Below are 20750 nucleotides of genomic sequence, written 5' to 3' on the forward strand. Positions count from 1 at the left end.
CTTTCGATTTACAAACAAATTTTTAGACCAGCAATGCTTTATGCTGTACCGATCTGGTCAAGTTGCTGTTCAACAAGGAAGAAAACGCTCCAAAGGATTCAGAATAAAATTCTGAAAATGATTTTGAAGCGTCCTCCTTGGTTTGGTACACTCGAATTACATAGACTTACTGGTGTTGAACCATTAGAAGCTATGTCAAATAAAATTATTAACAATTTTCGACAAAGGTTGCAACCCTCAATTGCTACGATAAGCTCTCTTTATAGCCAATAAGTTAGCAATTAAGTTAGTTGTAAGTTTACTTCCCCTTTCCTGACAAGTAGGTTTAAATCCCTACGAATGATAAGTCCTAATTGCGAAAGCAAACAAATCCTAACAATTAAAATTACAAATTTCTAACAGTGTTGAGAAGTCACCATTTGTGATTGGGCACACATACTCATTATTTACTAATATTTATCATAAATACTTAAGCTACTAACAAATCCCCCCTTAAAAAAAAATAGTTTTGTTGGATAACCATGTCCTAGCATATTTTGCCACAGCTCGTTGCGTTTCACTGTATCGTACGCAGCCTTAAAGTCAATAAACAGATGATGCGTCTGCAAGTTGTGTTCTCGAAACTTGTCGAGGATCTGTCTGAAGGTAAACATCTGGTCTGTTGTAGATCGTCCCACTCGAAAAACCTCAGTCGCTGGAAAAGGATGCGGGAGAGAATTTTATATGCGGAATTGAGGAGGTTTATGCCTCGATAGTTACCACAGTCCAGTCTATGCACCTTCTTGTAGATAGGGCATATGAGTCCTTCCAACCAGCCCGTAGGTAGTTGTTTCTCAGACCATACCTGGTGAATTACACTATTAAGACGCTCGCTACCGACTTTGAAAAGTTCGACCGGTAAGCCGTTCTTCCCAGCGGCTTTGTGGTTCTTCAACTATTCGCAAGCATTCTTCAGCCGGTATACAGCTAGTCTGTCCTCCTTCTCCCCAATTCCTATCCTATTCCCCTCGACGACTCTCCTACTTGTGCGTTCATATCTCCGATGACGATCTTTATGTCATGTTGTGGGCACTCTCCATACTCTCCATCCACTCTCAAGAAACTCATAGAACTCCTCCTTTACGTCATCGGTTTTATCGTTAGTCGGCGCGTACACGTTGATAAGGCTGTAATTCAAGAATCTGCCCTTGATCCTCAATACGCATAGACGGTTCCCAAGTAACACACAAAACATGTTAGAAAATAAGTAACAACGAAAGTAGTCATATAAGTGTACTACAAGCGCAATTGAAAACTTGTGTTATATTGTGTTTGACGTTGTTTTTTATCAGTAATACAACCGCATTTCGAAAACAAGCTAGGTTTTTCTGGTTTTGGAGATGTTTTTAATAACGTGAGTTCAAGAATGACAATCACTATCACTTGGTCTTTTCGTAAGATAATAAACCATCTAATAACAACACTACGTACCTGTAAAATGCTTTTCCTCAGTACAATAGTCGTAGCATGCAACACCCGACTTAAAAATACTTGATCAAATTAACACTTAAATTATATGAACGATTTCTTTATTCGAAGCGGGTCAAAACGCGCTATCAAAAGATAAACAAAACGCTTGCAGTGTAACCAATATCACTTCAGTTTTTTGTTATTGTATATCTAACAACGTATTCTAGTTTTGTTAGATTTTATATCCAGATAACGTTGAAATTATGCGAAAACAATTTCAATATTCAAGCGAAAGAAACAGCTCTTTCTAAAAGGTTGAATATTATATTTTGTCATCATTTTATAATCAATTAAAACTGCCACTGATAAAAGCAATTGTCGATCTAGTTGCACTGCCCAGACACAACACATTTGCGCATGCGCTGGTTAACAGTTGCCATAGCAACAGATTTGCGCATTGCCGTATTAGTACTCGAGATGTATTTTGCCACTTAATTATACCAAGTTGGCTTGCTTTCATGCAGTTATCGGTACTTGTTCTACTAGCCTTCATTTTATGCGCTTTTCTGGTGATATTGATGTCATGGATTAGGTAACGTCAACTATTCTATACCAACGTGTGTTACTTGGGTTATTAATAGGCCTCCACCTAATGACACGCTTCATTTGGTTTCCGAGTCGCACGAAACCGACGCATGTTCCGCTCTGTCACCGCCACTGTAGTAGATGTGGTACTTGAAAGCAGTGCCCGCGGTCGGATCAACCGCACGGAATTAACGTTCGCCGGTTTTAGGCCAACGCACCTCTCGTATGGTTGCTACCTCCTCTTTTGCCTTCCGTAGCTCTCTGGCCAAGATGCCCGCGCGTGCCGGTTCGAGTCCTAAAATTCCATGTGCCAAGTTTTAGAGATGGTCGGGTTTGATGTTTTTCAAACCCGTACCCGACCCGAACCCGAATTCTTTTTTCGGGTCGAAACCCGAGCCCGACCCGAACCCGAAACTTTTTTTTCCGTTCAAACCCGAACCCGACCCGAACCCGAAAATTTCATTTCTTTGAAACCCGAGCCCGACCCGAACCCGAAATTGTGAAACCCGAACCCGACCCGAACCCGAGATTCCATAGATTTTATAGTCGGGTTTCGGGTTTTCATACCCAAATCCGACCTGAACCCGACATTTTCAAACCCGAACCCGACCCGAACCCGAAAATATTTTTTTCACAAAACCCGAACCCGACCCGTACCCGACACTTTCAAAAATTTTCAAACCCGAACCGGACCCGAACCCGTCGGGTACGGGTCGGGCTCGGGTTTCGGGTTCGAAAACCCGAAACCCGACCATCTCTACCAAGTTTCCAATCGTTGTCCTTTTTCGTTTGCCTAGGTATATACCAATTGTTTCGATTCGTATCATTCTCTGGATTGTTCGTAGTAAGTTTATTTCAGCATGCTGCCTTACTAGGGCTACGATGCCTGGTCTCGCGACGGGGCTGCCGTCTTGAATGTAGCTGGTGAGACACCACATTTCATAGTTCAGCCGACCGCTCCGGATCAGTCGCTGTATGAGCCGCCCCTAACCTGTAAAACAGACGCTCGGGCAGGCTGCTCTCCAAAGAGAACAGCTCCCCCTTTCCTGTCAGCATACGTCCAAGTTCCCACCGGCTCACCGATCTTCCCTTGGTTGCTCGTATCCCAGTCAGTACCACGTGGAGATAGGGATAGGAGTTGAATCCTAAACTCAAACACTCTGAAGTGCTCAAGATTCGAAATCCAACAGTAAACTCCTAAATCATGGTCCTGGAATGATAAAATCTTGGAAAGCTAAAAACTCAAATAAGCTATATTAGACAATTCAAAAAGATCAAAACATTACATCCTTTAACCTATAAGTACCTAAATTGAAAATGCTAAAAATCCTGAAACTATGAAAAAACTTATAGAGCTGAAATCCGAAAAATCCTGAAACCACAAAATACTGAATTCTAATCCAAAAACTTGAATTTTAAGATACTATCCTATCATAAAATGATAAAACCTTGAACTCAAATCAATAAAATAAATTATTATTATTTATTATAATAAAATACATAGATCATATAACAACATGGTCAACACAGGTGCACTCCAAAAGCTCAAACCGGGAAAAAATTAAAGATTAAAGCTATTCAACCATTGCTGTGAATTTTGGTGTTCCTAGCCTGTATCGTTTTTCAGAGAATTAAATGATGAGTTTCCTCGTAAGCATAACTTCAAAGCAATGAACCCGGCGAGCAATCTCTATACGACACTCTCACGTGAGTTGACGGGTATTGGTAATGGATAGCAGGCTTCTTCCGTTCTCTTGATTTTTGCTCAAATTTCCTTCTCTACCTGCCAAACCCCTTGGAGAACTAGACTTTCTCTCACACAGAGTGAGTAATCATCCATATTTAGGCGTAGAGTATTTCAGTCGCAGAGTTCTTTTTCATTCTTAATCATTGCGTGTGAGGGGTAAACATTTGTTTGCTCTCTATGTTTAGAGGGAGTAGTTTTCGTTAGCTTCTCCTTTACTAGAAGAGAATTTGGCCAAATCTCAAAACATTTAGGTTAACATTAAAGCAACATCCTAACCGTTTTCTAATTTAATAGTATAGGAAGATTCACAACTCACCATGGGTGCGTATTCTGGAGAAAGTTCGATTTTATACTGTTTTTGCCGCACCCCAGAACGATGAGAACGGTAACGCAATGCTCAGTTGATCGCCGAGCAATTTATTTCACTTTTCTTGCGTGCGCGGATGAGCAATTTACAAGAGTTTCACTGAGTTTTTGCTCTGTCAAATGAGGAGCGTTTTTTTCGTCAGAGAATCTATTACTCTGCGCTCTCTCTACAGCAGATGGTGTGATGCACATTGAATGTAAGCTCACAATTGTTAAGAGGGAAGAAAACTGTTTTCTCTTTAAGATGAAGATGAGCAAAACAAATCCAGATGGATAGAGGCACCAGAATTCATAGGTTCGGTTGAAGCTTTTGGAATGCACTTTTTCCATTTTGTCGACCAGTGTAATCCTAAAATTCCCAAAGTAAATCCTGATATTTCCGGAAATTGTGAATTAAAAAAAAAATGGAAATGTCTCTGAAATTCTTACAGATTTTAACCCTCAAATGTTAAAATCTCACGATTCCAAAATTACACACTTTAACAGTTCTTGTATCTCGAAATCTTGAAATTTTGAAATGTTGATATCGGTTTAGCAACAGATTTTCATTGTTTCCCTATCCCTCAATCAGAGATGAGAAAAATCCGAAAATAATCAAAATCATAGGAGACTGTAAAGGTATAATCCAAAAGCCATGGAACTCTAAAACCCAAAAAAAGGATAAAAATGCACTATATTACTACACGACGTCTTGAATCTCTAGTAAATACATTTTTGAGTAATGCCCTTTTGAAGGTCGTTATGTACAAAAAAGTGATACAAATCGACAAAATACTTATTGTAAAGCACGTTTTTCAACCACCATTTTATGGAATCACTTTCAAAATGTTATTATATTTTATATTTTATATTATATTATATTTATATTTCGTCTTCGACATAAAACATCGTACAGACAATTTAACTTATGTTCTAATTCTTAGTCTAAACACATATTTCGACACACCAAAATCAAACATGTTTATCACATCATTAAAATAATTACAACAGACATCCAATGGGTTATTCATTCCATAGAGAGTGCGGTGATTTGGTCGGCGGAAAAACTCAGGTTGACGTAGCAATCGAAGGGGTGTGTTGAATCGCAATTTTCCAAGAATGTCCGCGCAATCTATTCGATCTGTTAGCACATCAAATATTAGCATACGTTGGAGGAAAACTCGTCTACTTGACAATGTGGGCAAATCGATCAACATACAGCGGCTTTCATACGATGGTAGGTTAGTTCTGTCCCTCCAGTTTAGAGATCGAAGAGCATATCGGAGAAAGTGTTTCTGAACTTGTTCTAATCGGTTGATGTGTATTGCATGATACGGCGCCCACACTTGCACCGCATATTCCAGGACACTGCGCACGAACGAGCAATACAGTATCTTCAGCGTGTAAATATTGTCGAAGAATTTCGAATTTCGCTTCAAAAAACCCAATAGGGAGTAAGCTTTAGCCGTGACTGCAGAAATGTGCTCCGTAAACCTTAATTTGCTATCGACAAGCACTCCTAAATCTTTCAATGGCTGCATCAACTGATCCTACCGTCATTAATCGATTCCAGTCTATTTGTTGCATGCTCTGATTCAACACAGTGAAATCACATTGGTTAAAATCGAGCCGCTCTATTTCGTCATCAATAAAATTGAGCTCAACATCTAATCTCAGCACAATCGGTCTATGATGTCTGTCCATGGTCAGTAAGGGTCTCAAAAATATCTGCACAAGCTGCACTATTGGTAAAAACCAAATAGAGCAGCCTGCCATTGTCATTAACGAAGCGGTTCTGTTGCTGCATACCAGTGAGCAACATACATTCTACCAGTGTCAATTCAGGCTCGGTCGAAGCATTTGTCGGTAAATAGCAGTGTAAGTCGTCGTCATATAGCCAGCATAAATTTGGCAGATTATAATCACCCAGCACAAATATTCTATCATCGTCTTTAGCGAGTGAAGTCAGCTGCTGAATACAAGCCGAGTGTGTCACATATGATAAAGTACAGGATTTGAGTTTGGAGGTAGGTAAATTGAGCAAACAAAAATCTTGCTATTCATCAGCTCAATGCTAACAGTTGTTTGTTCCAGTGCATCGTCTCCCGTTAGCGAAACAGATGTGCTCTTTAATTCCGATTTCACACCGATCAACACACCAACACCACGGCGATATTGACTAGTGGCAGTACTACGATCGCAACGGTAAAGGGCTATTCCCACTGCTTCCGTTCAGGGACCGGGCCGGGACCGGGCTCGTCCGGGACTTTTCATGCATTCACACTGCACCGTGCTTGAACCGTGCCCGCGCTGCGCTCTGGCTGAGAAATGTTGGTGTGTATATGTGAAAGAACGTCTTTCTCTTTTTTTCATACCGCAGCTCACTCCGCGCGAAATATGTCACTACAACATACACGCATCCACCCGAGTGCCTTCCGTGCACTCTCCGGCCAACACAAAGTATCGTCGGCAACGATAGTTTCCCTCTCGCACTGCGGCAGCACGACGGAAACTCAACGCTGCCCCGGTCTGGGCACGGCGCGTCGGTGTGAATGCGTTCATAAGAACGCATGCAATCAATCTCAAACGAGCCCGGACGACACGCGGAACAGCCACGGCCCGGTCCCGGCCCGGTCCCGGAACGGAAGCAGTGGGAAGAGCCCTTAAAGGGTATATCTATCAGTAAGCTCTGAGTCGAGAATATCATCCTTCAACCAGGTTTCCGTGAAAACTATCACATCGTAGTCGCACGAAGCGAGAGCGAAGAACAGATCGTTTGTTTTGGTTCGTAGGCCTCTCGTGTTCTGGTAGTAGAGGGTAAGCATTCGTTGTGGTGGATATTCGAGCGGGCGGTAATCAGCTGTTGTCGTTCCAAATTGGTCAGTTAGGTTTCTGCTTGCTATGGATGTCCTATCGCAGACGGGCGGGTCAGAAATATATTCATTTCGTATCGTTTCCTCCCGGCGTTGGCAGAAAGCGAAAGAAAGTACGTGCGTTTGAGCCGTGTTGAAAATCGAATGGTCGAAAGATAATTCCCTTCTGCCATGTCGATTTTGACAGGGCTAGCTCCTTCAGCTGCAATTCGATACCAATCTTAAATGAAACGAACGTGAGGTCTTCGATTGTTCTTCCTTTTGGCACTAGTTTAACGACATCAACATCTCGATCGGTATTTAAATTATTCCTGGCTAGTTTTTCGATTTGTTCCACTGTTGCATGAGGATCGAAACCAGACAAATACAACCAGAACAAGTTATCTTTTCTAGCTGCAGCCAACGGTATAGCGTCAGCAGGGACACAGTCTTTGGTGCCCTCGAGGATGTTTTCTTGTTGCGACGGTTCATCTGGAATTATAAGCCGTGGCCTTTGTCGCAGATTTGTTGTTTGTTGTGTTCTACAGGAACTCGCGGCGTAGCGGGCAAAGGCGTTCGCTGGAGAATAGTGTTTATTTTGGTAGTGTTTAGTGCTATTTTTTTCCGTAACTCATTGAGTGCTTTATTTTGATCATCCACAATTGTTTGCATAGCATTTTTTTTTTCCTCATCTATAGTTTATTTGACACGGCACAAATACAATTCAATGTTTAACGGCGCCAATTATATCTGGTAGCTTACTTTCTAAAGTATCTTAATAACTAAGAGCAAATTTTTTATCCTCGCTGCCGACTACGAGCTGAAACTAAATCTAACTTAAGCTAGAATGTTTTGCATGAAAAGCACTGATTTGTTGTTTGATGGTTTTCCATCGCCATAGGTAAGCAGCATATTAAATATGTTCCGCTGCTGGGCCAAGATATTACGGACTGGCATATTGGGTTGTCTCCCTCGGGGCCTGAGAGTATCGTGCGGGTCTAGTTGCTGATTCCGGATCCGGGGTCTTAACGTGTTCTTGTCGTTTGGTTGGATGTAGGCGGAAGGGGATAGGACTAAACTGGGGCGTGGATGGATTTCAGGAAAACGTATATAAGGGACATGTAGGATAGGTCACGGCTTGCCAAGACATCACGAACAGGAACAGCCGACTGCCTACCTTCGGCCTGCAGGGAAGCTATTAATCTATACCTGGCGTCACGGTATACAGGGCATGACCAAACAACGTGCTCTATGTCGTGATAACCTTCACCACAGGCACAGACACCACTCTCCCCGAGCCCAACACGACGGAGATGCGCGTCAAATCTATAGTGATTGGACATAAGCCGGGACATCACGCAAATGAAATCCCGACCTACATCCAACCCCTTGAACCACGGGTTCGTCGATACCTTGGGGATTATGGAATGTAACCACCTTCCCAGTTCCCCCTTGGTCCAAGAATTTTGCCAACTGATGATCGTATTCTGACGTACAAATGCGAAAAATTCATTAAAGGCAATTGGTCTTACATAAATATCACCGTTTGTTGCGCCCACCTTAGCCAAAGAGTCCGCTTTCTCATTACCCGGTATCGAGCAGTGAGAAGGGACCCACGCTAAGGTAATCTGAGTAGATTTTTCGGATAAAGCACTCAGATGTTCCCGTATTTTCCCCAGGAAATACGGAGAGTGCTTAACATCTTTCATCGATCGGAGAGCCTCAATGGAACTGAGACTGTCCGTAAAGATGAAATAATGGTCCGTGGGCATTTTTTCGATAATCCCTAGGGTGTACTGAATTGCAGCTAATTCTGCGACGTAAACAGATGCAGGATTATCGAGCTTATGGGAGACGGTTAAATTGTTATTGAAGATACCGAAGCCAGTGGACCCATCAAGAAGTGATCCGTCAGTGTAGTACATATTGTCGCAGTTGATGTTTCGATATTTATTGGAAAAAATTTTAGGGATCTGCTGCACGCGTAAATGATCCGGGATTCCATGAGTTTCTTCTATCATGGATGTATCGAAAAACACAGTATAATCAGAAGTATTTGATAAGTCGACACGATTTGGAATATTCGAAGAAGGGTTAATATTTTGGGACATGTGATTGAAATACAATGCCATAAAACGGGTTTGAGAATTAAGTTCGATTAACCTTTCAAAATTTTCAATCACGGGACGGTTCAAGACCTCACATTTGATTAGAATACGAGAAGACAGGCTCCAGAAGCGGTTTTTCAATGGTAGTACTCCAGCTAAGATCTCCAAACTCATCGTATGGGTCGATTGCATGCAACTCAAGGCGATACGCAAACAACGATATTGTATTCGCTTTAGTTTGATCAAATGTGTGTTTGCTGCGGAGCGGAAGCAGAAACACCCGTACTCAATAACAGATAGTATCGTTGTTTGGTAAAGCCTTATAAGGTCTCCTGGATGGGCTCCCCACCATTGTCCGGTTATTGTACGAAGAAAATTCACTCTTTGTTGACATTTTTTCATCAGATACCTCACGTGACAACCCCAGGTGCCTTTAGAGTCGAACCAGATACCAAGATATTTGTGTACCAAAACCTGAGAAATCGTTTTACCCATTAATTGTGTTTGAAGCTGAGCAGGTTCATGCTTCCTAGAAAAAACTACTATCTCAGTCTTCTCCGGAGAGAATTCGATACCTAGCTGTAAAGCCCAAGCAGACAAATTGTCCAAGGTATCTTGCAATGGTCCTTGCAAATCGGCAGCTTTGGCTCCTGTAACAGAGATAACACTGTCGTCTGCAAGTTTTCTTATCGTGCATGAGTTTGCCAGACATTCGTCCATGTCATTTACATAAAAGTTGTAAAGAAGGGGGCTTAAACATGAACCCTGGGGAAGACCCATGTAGCTAATGCGAAAAGTTGCCAAATCGCCGTGCGTAAAATGCATGTGCTTTTCGGACAACAAATTGTGCAAAAAATTGTTCAAAATTGAAGAAAATCCTTGTCGGTGAAGTTTACCCGAAAGAATGTCAATAGAAACGGAATCAAAAGCCCCCTTAATGTCCAAGAACGCAGACGCCATTTGTTCTTTGCGAGCATACGCCAGCTGAATATCTGTTGAAAGCAACGCAAGACAATCATTCGTCCCTTTGGCACGGCGGAAGCCAAATTGAGTATCTGATAGTAGACCATTTGATTCGACCCAATGGTCTAAACGACGGAGTATCATTTTTTCCATCAATTTCCGGATACAGGATAGCATTGCAATCGGCCTATAAGAGTTGTGATCAGAAGCTGGTTTCCCTGGTTTTTGGATGGCGATCACCTTTACTTGCCTCCAATCCTGCGGTACAATATTTTGCTCCAGGAACTTATTGAACAAGTTCAACAAGCGCCTCTTGGCATTGCCGGGTAGATTCTTCAACAAGTTGAATTTGATTCTATCTAACCCAGGCGCGTTATTGTTACAGAAAAGGAGGGCAACTGAAAATTCTGCCATCGTAAAAGGTGATTCAATCGCGTCGTGGCCCGGAGACGCATCGCGAACAATGTTTTGCTCAGGAACAGAGTCCGGACATACTTTCCTGGCAAAATCAAATATCCACCGACTTGAAGACTCCTCGCTTTCGTTGACCGTTACGCGATTCCGCATTCTTCGGGCTGTGTTCCAAAGAGTGCTTATTGATGTCTCCCTCGACGTCTCGTTTACGAACCGACGCCAATATCCGCGTTTCTTTGCCTTAGTCAAGCTTTTAAACTTGGTATCAAGCTCCGAATAACGTTTAAAGTCGTCGGCATCGTCTGTATCCCGGAAGGTCAGATACGCGTCGGATCTTTGCGTGTAGACATCGGAGCACTCTTGGTCCCACCACGGAGTGGGAGGCCGTTCTTTGATCGTTACGCCGGGATATTTCTTCGTTTGGGCTTGCAACGCGGCGTCGAGAATCAAGCCCGCGAGGAGGTTGTATACTTCAAAAGGTGGATGATGTTGAATCGACTCGACCGCTTTTGAAATCATTTCCTCGTATAACTTCCAATCGACATTCCGTGTGAGGTCATACGGAATGTCAATTGGTCGCATGTGAGTTGACCCGTTATTAATTGAAATAAGGATAGGCAAATGGTCGCTACCGTGAGGATCAAGTATTACCTTCCATGTGCAATTCAACCGTAGCGACGTCGAACATAAGGATAGATCCAAAGCGCTTGGGCGCGCTGGAGGTTTCGGGATACGTGTCATTTCACCGTTGTTTAAAATAGTCATGTCGAAGTCATCGCAAAGGTTATAGATTAAAGAGGAGCGGTTATCATTGTATGGGGAACCCCAAGCCACGCCATGAGAGTTGAAGTCTCCCAAAATCAAACGTGGTGAGGGAAGAAGTTCTATTAAATCAAAGAGCAGCCGTGTGCTCTGGGAGGAATATATATTGAGGCAATACAAAGCTCTTTACCTTGTATTGTCATTTGACATGCGACAACTTCGTTGCCTGGAATCGAGGGGAGGTTAATACGATGGAAAGAATAGCACTTTTTAATCCCTAAAAGTACTCCTCCATATGGGGTGTCTCGATCAAGGCGAATAATATTAAAATCATGGAAGTTGAGATCAATATTTGAAGTAAGCCAAGTTTCACAAAGGGAAAATGCATCGCATTTGTTTTTATTTATCAAAACTTTAAACGAATCAATTTTTGGTAAAATACTTCTACAATTCCACTGTAAGACAGAGATAGAATCCTTCATATACGCAGTTGAATTAGGCATCGAAGGATACAATCGCTGCAAGGAGGGGCCATTGGGCAGTCAACTGCTTCAAAAATGATCTAACTGTTGGGAGGAATGCTGTAAGAAAAATTTTAATTGGATCGGGTACATTGAAATTTTCAAAAATCCAGTCCACAATATCAGAAAATTTCACTAATCCAGAGTTTGTTTCATCAACTGGATGTGCAAAAGGAACAACTGGGGTTTTAGATGTTCCTGGCAGTGCTGGGAACTCCTTCTGGGACTTTAAATTTGCAAGCCCAGGAGGAGTTTGCTTCGGTTTTTCCGCAGCACTGTTTGGTTTGTTCGTACTTTTCATTACACTTTGGGAAATCTTAGGACCTTTACGGGGAAGTTTAGGAGAAGAAACATTTTTCCTCTTCCTAGACTCCCCAGGATTGGCATAAGATGTTCCCGCTGATGAATCGTCAGAATCGGTTTCATCGGAGGGCAACAGATCAAAGGGGTTCGATGTTATGGTAGAAGTGGTCACGGTCTTCTTCAGCATCTCAGCGTAAGAACGCTTTGAACGCTCCTTAAGTGACCGCTTGATTTTATCTCTGCGCTGCATGTACACCGGGCATGTGGAGAGCTCATGCTGGTTTTCCCCACAGTGAATACATTTTTCAGCATTAACACTGCAAGAATCTTCCGCATGAGTCTCGCCACACTTGCTACATCGTGGCTTATTGCAGCAGTAGGCGGCTGTGTGGCCTAACTGCTTGCAATTGGTGCAATTCATAACACGGGGTACATACAATCGCACAGGCAGACGAACCCGGTCGATCGAGACGTGGCTAGGGAGTGCAGATCCGGCAAACGTAACGCGAAACGAGTCTGACGGAGTGTAAACTTTTTTACCGCCGACGAGAGACATGGACCGCAATTGCTTACAATCCAAAATCTTCGCCTGTGTTTCGGTATTTTTGAAGCAACCGGTTGCGCTTTTTAGGATACACTCGACAGACAGACTCGAATCGGTTATGACACCGTCGATCTCCACGTCTCGTGCGGGTATGCAGACGCGATACTCGCGTGTGAAGAGCTCAGAGCAAGCGATAGCATTGGCCTGTGCCAGATCACTGACCACGACACGGAGCTTGTTAGGTCGGACCTTGGAAATTTCGGTCACGGCCTTGTACCCCTTCGTCAGGTCTTTAGCAATTTGCAGTATGTTTAAACGCTTTGAATTCACTCCTGCCTTTGGACGAAAATAAACAGTACAGCTGCCCTGTTGAGATCCGTCCGGGTAAAGCCTGGGGCGAGGGGGGACTGGAGAATGATCAAAGGAGGGGGTAACAGAAGGGTTAGGGTCAGGGGGGTTCGGGGATTGTGGCACGGGAGGCGAGGGATCTATATCCATTGCGCTAAATGTAGCGCACTAGCGCACTAGCGCCGACAAGAACACGTACCTCTTTACTTCTTCCTTCCAGCAGTGGTTGTCCGATCGTTCGAAGCTGCACCCAAAGCAGCCAGCAGCACCAGTACAGCAGCACCAATACAGCCACCAGCAGTGAGCCGGGTGTGAGATCACTCAGCACAGCGACACGGACTCGACTGTCAACTGATGGGCTTGGATTAAAAAGATCTATTCACGGTGCACAGATCAAAACTGCAGCTGGTATTTTGCACCAATACAGCCAAAGTTGTGAGCCGGGTACAGAACGTATCGACACAACTCACAATCTAGTTGGCCTTTAGCGCGAATAATACACTCTTTTGTTTGGCTATTCGTTCACACGGACCGGATTGTAATAGAACGACCACTTTGCACGTCCGTTTCTGTCGAGTGTTCGACGCGGAATGACAGTTTGCCTAGCATTGTTCATAGATGATATATGCTTGACGAAAGCATGCATTGGCCATCATTTTCGTGCAAGCCCTGCACATCCAAAATAATTGTGAACAATTTGCGACGACATCACGCAGTTCAGCGGTCAAATGAGCACACTTCAAATGAAAAGACGACTTACAGAAGCCGCTGCAAATGATTTCATCTGATTTTACTAAATCGTGAGCACAAGCACAACAAACAGCAAAAAAAAAAAACAAGCTACTCGAATAATTTACCTTCACACAATGTTGTTTTCATGACAATTAGAATTTGTGGAAAGATATATTCGAAAATTACACAATGCACAGTGGTCTAAACTCGAAAAATCGTAAAGTTTAATATGACTCAAAAGTATGCGTTATAACGGTATAGCGCGGGATTTGACTGTCAAAAGCTATAACATAGAGACTCTGAACTAATCCGTCATGACGGAATAGTTCATAGCCTACTATTTCGCGATGAAAAAATACTTCATACGATCAACTATGACTTAGAAACTATTGCAGTGGTATATTAGTCCGTGTGGCCTTAATTGTTTTAAATTTGACTGTGAAAAATGGAATCAAGGTACTCAATGAATTTAACAATTTTTGTTTCAAAGAACAAGCCCTTACTTTTGGCGCTTTTTTTCGATCAATTTACCTAGCAGTTAGATAAAACAAAAAAAAAATCCAATTTTCAATATACCAGACTCCTTTCTTCAGAAAAGTCGTGGAAAAATTTAAAAGAAAAAAAAAAGCTGAATACTGCGATCTCCTATCTGTACGACGAAATCGAGTTTTTTATGGTACAAAAAAGCAAACCTTCTGTTTATTTATACACAGACTTCGCAGCCGACTGTTCAGTGTAGAGGACAATCTCGGGGCTAGCGCTACGATCCCACTGACACTAACAGTCTCTCCAGAGCCGAAAATCGAACCTAAGACGACTGGCTTGTTAGGCCAGCATCATCCCTCGAGACCATCTGGGAAACCCCTTCTCAAAATCGGTTTTTTGTCTATAACTTTTTCTGTGATTGTCAAAACAATAAGATCCCAAAATCACACAACCTCAAAATCGTCTAAACCTGGGATCTTCAAATTTAAAAAAAAAACTGATAAATATAAAATCTTGAAATATTGGAGTCCTATTAACTTTGAATCGTGGAATCTTACTATTCCGAAGTCTAGAATCTTCTTCGGTAGATGTTTATTTTGACCGTCTTGCACTTAAATGAGCTCCGTATCACAAGCCTTCTGTGATAGTGAGTTTTATGTGCGACCAGCCTATCAAATTATCAAACGTCAACAATATTTTCCAATTCCGACCAAAGATAGAACCCTGTTGTGAAGCGGACATTAAGACGACACACAAAGCGTGTAAATAATCGTTAAATCGGCATCAAGATTCGTTCGATTGTCTCACCAACCAGCAATTGATTGTTATTTTTGTTTCATCTCCCTCGGCAGGATATCCCGCGTGGCACAAAATGCCGTTACAGTCGTGCTTCCAACGCTGCTGGTGGCGGTGGCTCCGGCAGTTCGAGCTACAACACTGCTCCCAGCCCTAGCGGGTCATCGTACGGAGGAAACCGATCGCTAGGGATGGGCCTCTCCAGCGCAAATAACAACTACAACTTTGGTCGATCCAGTTCGTTCCGGATGCACCGCAATAAGGCATCGTATGCGGCCGTGGTGGAACACCACCAGGAACGGCTGTTCGCGTACCCCCCGTCGAATCAGCAGCTGCTAATCAAAAACATTCGCAATCAGTTGGGCGGATCGGGGATAATTCCTGGCCCAAGTGTCGCCGGTGGCAATGGTGAAAGTGAGGACGATAAAACGATGAAGAATTTGAATCTGATTAAAAGTGCTATAGTGGACCGGTCGCCGTCCTCGTCGGCACTGGCTGCCGCTAGTCAAGGCGGAGGCCTAACGGTGACCGGTTTTCCCGGACCTGCCGCGATTAATCGGTCCAAATCGAGCACGAAAATCGACGACCGTTCGCCGACTTCGTTCGAGATGAAAAATTTTGAGTACGGTGGAAGTAGTGGCGCTGCTCCGGGGAGTGGACGAAGCTATAATATCAGTGGTAAGTACAAATTTTCAAAATTTATTTGAAGCAGTAAAGTAGCCTACTGAGTCACAATTTTCCGAATCGACACACACCTGTACGATAGAATCATACTTTACAGCACGGGTTTTAACTGCTTTCAAACATCGTTTGCAATAACGGCACAACAGCCGGTAAACACCCCGTTCTTTCCCCTCTTTCCGCTCCCAACCGCCTGGTTGCTGGTGAAATGTGTTTCCGGATTGGGAAAGAAAGTAGGGCAAACTGGTTTACCCTCCGAAAGACAGAACAAGTGTAACTTTTCCGGACGAAGTTTCCACTGATGGAGCGCGGAGAAAGTTTCCGACCAAAAAAAAACTAAGTGCTTGTATGGCGAAGACCAGTTCCGAGACTTTTTGATTGCTGTTTCCTATGCCAAAGTGGGCAGTTAGCAAATGTCATTGCAAATGGAACTAGCCTAATTCCATTTAGTTTTGACTCTTGAGCAGTTAGTAAGTATGATCCGTCGGAAACTTTGCCTAGGAGGAGTTCAGTATAAAATACGAGTTTTCGACTTTATGATGCTAGTTTCGGGATAAAATTCAGAATACTATTTAAAACCTCAAAAACATTTAGTCTAAAATCAATGCAATGCGTCCAGTCTGGAAACTTTTCCACAACATTAACTGGTTTAATCACCGAAAAATGTGGACAGCCAGACAGACTAAGAGCACTAGTAGTTAATAAAAAAAGTTTTCCGCACCAAATTTCGCAAGCAAAGTTTGATAACTGAACAGTCTGAGGAAAGCAACTCTCGGTTGCATGCCCAATTACCTGGGTTATCGAAGGTGGAAAAAGTTTTGTCTACTTGTTTCAATCTCATTAAAAATTCCGAAAGGCCGCAGTTCTTGCCGCAGTTCAATTATTTTGATTATCTTTCTTCGTGGAAACTCAACCTACCCAAATGAAATTAACCCCGTCGGGTCACGTTGAATTTCTCAGAAAAAAAAACTGTGCCAAATTATTTTTCAGCCGATTTTGGCACACTGCAACCAAGCACGCATATAAAACAATAGGCCATTGATATTGATAACCCGTATGGGGTTCCCGGTGGGTGTTCTCATGACCACAAAGCCAACAATTCGTTAAACGCCACCCAGGATTCGCCTGTAATTATGTACAACCGCAATGGCAGTCGGGGACACCAATCGTGGTGCCACTGGTGGCACTGCCGTAACCCGGTAATTAAATTTAATAGAAACCCCGCTCGAAAAAGCGATTGCTTTTCAGCAAAGCCCCCATATAACGTGTATATGTATAATAATACTAGCGACGGATTAATTAGTTCCTTGTCGAGCGTCATCGCGATGCTGGTTGTCGGGCTTTTCCGAACCGGCTGCGACTCACTAGGCCTCCTCTAATTGACAGACACCAAGCCCGGCCGATGGGCATTAATAACTGCAATTTTCTTTGGCGGTTTACTTCAATTTGCGGTAATTAGTAAGTAAATTAGATTATTGCGAGGGAATCAATTCGCCAGAAAGGGTCTCTGTCGCTTTTCATGTTTACGAGCGGAGCGTTGGTTGTTTGGAAACTGAGATTCACCGGAAATGTAGGTCAAAAGCTGGCTTGATTCTATTAAACCTATCCAGGGAATTTGTTTCGGTATGATAATTTTATTTCAACTTGATAATTCTATGCATAAGAAAATCATCATTTGGCGTATGTAGATATAGTTATGCAAATCGCCGAGCAATCTCTGTGATGCTCATCAGATTCGGAAATCTAAAGTGTTGAAATGGAGATGTAGACAACGCAAACCTTTTTCTAAAAATAGCGCACAATGTTTACTCGACAAAGCACACCATGCATTGTTGTGTTGTCCCTGAACGCAGACTGAAGGTTCTGCTTCGAGCAATTTGACTGTTGAATTTCCCTAGAAACCAGCGTAAATTGTGTGCTAGTAGGCGTTGCTTGCGTGCGATAATAGAAATGGTGACGAGAAATTGCATTTCGTTGTTTAAGAAAAAAATTGGTGGTCAGAGAGAAATCATTGGGAATTCGCTGAAATTTACTAGACGCACTGAGAAGTTGTTTCGAGGAGACCAAAAATTGAAGATTAGGCTATCGGATATTTCGAGCTAGACAAAGTGTTTTTACTATTTATAGCATAATATACGCCTTAAAGGGTTTTCACTTATTTTTAGCATGATTTACGCCTTGTATATAAAAACTTCTGTATACAAACATTATAGAGATCAAATTAACCCTTCCCTCTACGCACCCCTCAATTTGGGAGAAATAAAGTTTCTCAGTTTTAAAAATTACACCTTTAGCACGATTGTTTCCATCCTAACCTCGACGCTGAGATAAGAAAAAGGTAATATCATAGAATCACGAGCTGCATTTTGAATGACTTGAATAAAAATTTTCAAAGTAACCGTATTTGAAAGTTTGAAATTTACTCCCTTTTCAACGCCACTGAGAGAAAAAAAAATACAAAATTTGAGCAATTCTCGCTGAGATCGTTCCACTGGTGACATGGGGTCTTTAAAAACGCTATTTATGTGTTTAAATGATTGGAACTCGCATGAAGAAGTAAAGCCGTTGGCGCCGGTTCGTTAGGGTCCTGGGTGGAGTCACCTCCAGGGCGTCGGTGATTGGCACACAACAGTGGCGGAACTAGACCGACGGAAAATAAGCGAGAATAAAGAAAATGATTGAAAGTGTTGAAAAATTGAGAAAACCGCTTTGGTTAGTTTATATTGATGGACCCCTCGAGTACAAAGCGGTTAAACGGTAATTCTTGATCTTTTTTTTTTATTTATTTTTCTTAAATTTGTCATTAAAACCCCTACAACTAGCATATCGTTTTTAAGAGGAATGGTAGAGCTCTCATTTGAAGTAGAAACCGCCATCTTGGATTTTATAAAAAAAAGTGCTTTTGAGCAAGTTCGCAACCACCGATTTTAAATTTTACATAACCATTGGAAAGCTGAGAAAAAATGCTTTAAGATATATTCAAAAAATTAGGTGAGCATTGAGTTTAGCTTGCCATTCAGATCACTTTCCGAAATTGAGCCTCGAACAGTTAAACGCATGACGCGCTGTAGATGTCAAATCAATGCAATATGCTGAACCTACCCACACGGAATCATTTGACAAAACCAACAAAAAATTAATGTTTTCTATGTTTGAAACAATTTTACCGCACACATGTGCTAGCGTTAGTTTTTTGTATGAAATATCATGAAGCGAGATATTAAAAAGCTACAGATTTAATGCATTTCTAAGAGATTTGCTATCAAACGAAATTTCGATTTCGAAAACTTCAAAAACTACTTTTGTGCATTTTTCCGTTTCACGAGTGTAAGTGAAGTCTTACCAGAAGTCCGCTTATACCTTAAGTTTTGGAAGGGGACTTTTTTGAGACTGTTGTGCTCTAAAGTTTTCATTAAAAATGCACTACCGTTTTTCGTGGTATTACCTTTTCACGCACTGACGAAACTACCCATGCAGCATAAACCATAGTAACCCATGGGTCAGCAGAAAAAAATTGGCTCGAATTCTTAACGCGAGAACAGTGAAGCTATTCCGTTCAGAACTGTGCGCGTTCAAGGAACGGCACCCCGCCGCGTTCATACGGACATCGTGCGGCATTTTATGGACGCCAGATACACCCGTACCGGCATCTACAGCACCTTAGCACTATTGGACAACTATCAGAGTATCCAAAGAAAGCCCGGTCCCGGTCGGCCGATGATCCTGAGCGACAAGAAGCTCTAAAGGGTGCTGAAGAGGAAGACCTAGGGAAAATGGCTACATCGCTGCGTGCGCTTTGCTGGAAGATCAGTGAACCGGCCAAACAGTATAAAATACCTGGTGAATATGAACATACAACGGCAGTCCCGTCCACTAGTCTCGGAGCTGCAGGCAATGACGGCTGAATAATATAGTCAAGTCGATTTTTCCGGCGAATCGCAACGTGACGGTGGTGATGGACGTCTATACCTATCACACCCTGGATGGCAACGACTGGCAGGGCACTTAGTATTTTAGTTCCCCCACGAAGGAAGTCAACTTCGAGGTGAAGTTTCTTTCACACACTAAGTTTGCCACAAAGGTGCTGCTGTGGGATCAGCGAGAAGGGGATGTCGAAGCCACTTTTCTTTCGCTCCGGACTAGCCGTGAACAGTAAAATTTTACTCGTTCATAAGGGCGAAGATGCGGTGTTCTGGCCGGGTCTGCCGTCGGCCCACTATTCGGAGCGATCGCTGAAGGGGATGGAACGGCTGAAAAAATATATTGGTACCCTAGTCGGCAAACACACCCAACGTTTCCCAGCTGTGTTTTATCAAGAGTTTCTGGGCAAACTCGAAGCGCGTAAGGGGCCATCCAATGTGAACTTCTATATATGCATACAAATTTGCATAGGTGACATTAAAAAAAAACAAAGCAAAAATACTATTTGAATTGTAAATACCTTTAAGAAGCCTTTCGAAGCATGTAAAATTAAAATGATAAATAAAAATGAGGCATTCAAATTTATCCATGGCAGCGGCAAAAACATAATCGCTATTACTTACCCCCTTCCCTTGTCCACGCTAATGGAACCTATAGTACCTCTACGTACGTAATGAAACGGTAAATGGTTGAGCGGTTTTAAAATTATTGAAAGTTGACATCAGTTATCCACCCTCTACTCTCCTCCCCCTTTTGAATACACCACAGAGATATGGTCTAATTTTAGATGACACCGTAACGTAACGTAACGTCACAATACTCCGCCTCACACTTGAATACTTTTTTGTATGAATTTGCGCGGTTCTCAGGGAGGGTATTTTCGAGTTTATGAAGCAAAATTTCTTTCCCTGTAACACACGCTCATGAAACAGAGCCAAATTAATATATCTGTGACACTTCCCGTACTCGAAAACCCCTTTTGTAATCGATTCCGTAGTTTATGAGCCTATAGGATACGAACAGACAGGCTTACATTCACATTTATAAATTTAGTAAAAAAGCTCTAAATCGGCTATTTTTAAAAGTAGAAAAAAAAACTACTTCAATGTTGCTCCAAATTAACGGGACTAAAATATTGCAGAACAATCTGCAATTTTATCTGCAAAGAAACGAAAGTTAGATATCTGATTCCAT

At 42.4% G+C, this 20750-nt stretch overlaps 1 protein-coding gene across 1 annotated transcript in view; it reads left to right on the forward strand.

Moving 5' to 3' along the window:
• The window catches only part of LOC129718649 (uncharacterized protein DDB_G0283357), a 272216-nt gene that overhangs the window by 108744 nt on the left and 142722 nt on the right, over nucleotides 1-20750 (forward strand). Inside the window, exon 3 of the mRNA XM_055669632.1 lies at nucleotides 15011-15632. Within this exon, the coding sequence (XP_055525607.1) occupies nucleotides 15011-15632 (622 nt within the window). The remainder of the gene's footprint in view (nucleotides 1-15010; nucleotides 15633-20750) is intronic.

Source organism: Wyeomyia smithii, chromosome 1 (assembly GCF_029784165.1).
Source record: "Wyeomyia smithii strain HCP4-BCI-WySm-NY-G18 chromosome 1, ASM2978416v1, whole genome shotgun sequence".
Taxonomy (NCBI): Eukaryota; Metazoa; Arthropoda; class Insecta; order Diptera; family Culicidae; genus Wyeomyia; species Wyeomyia smithii.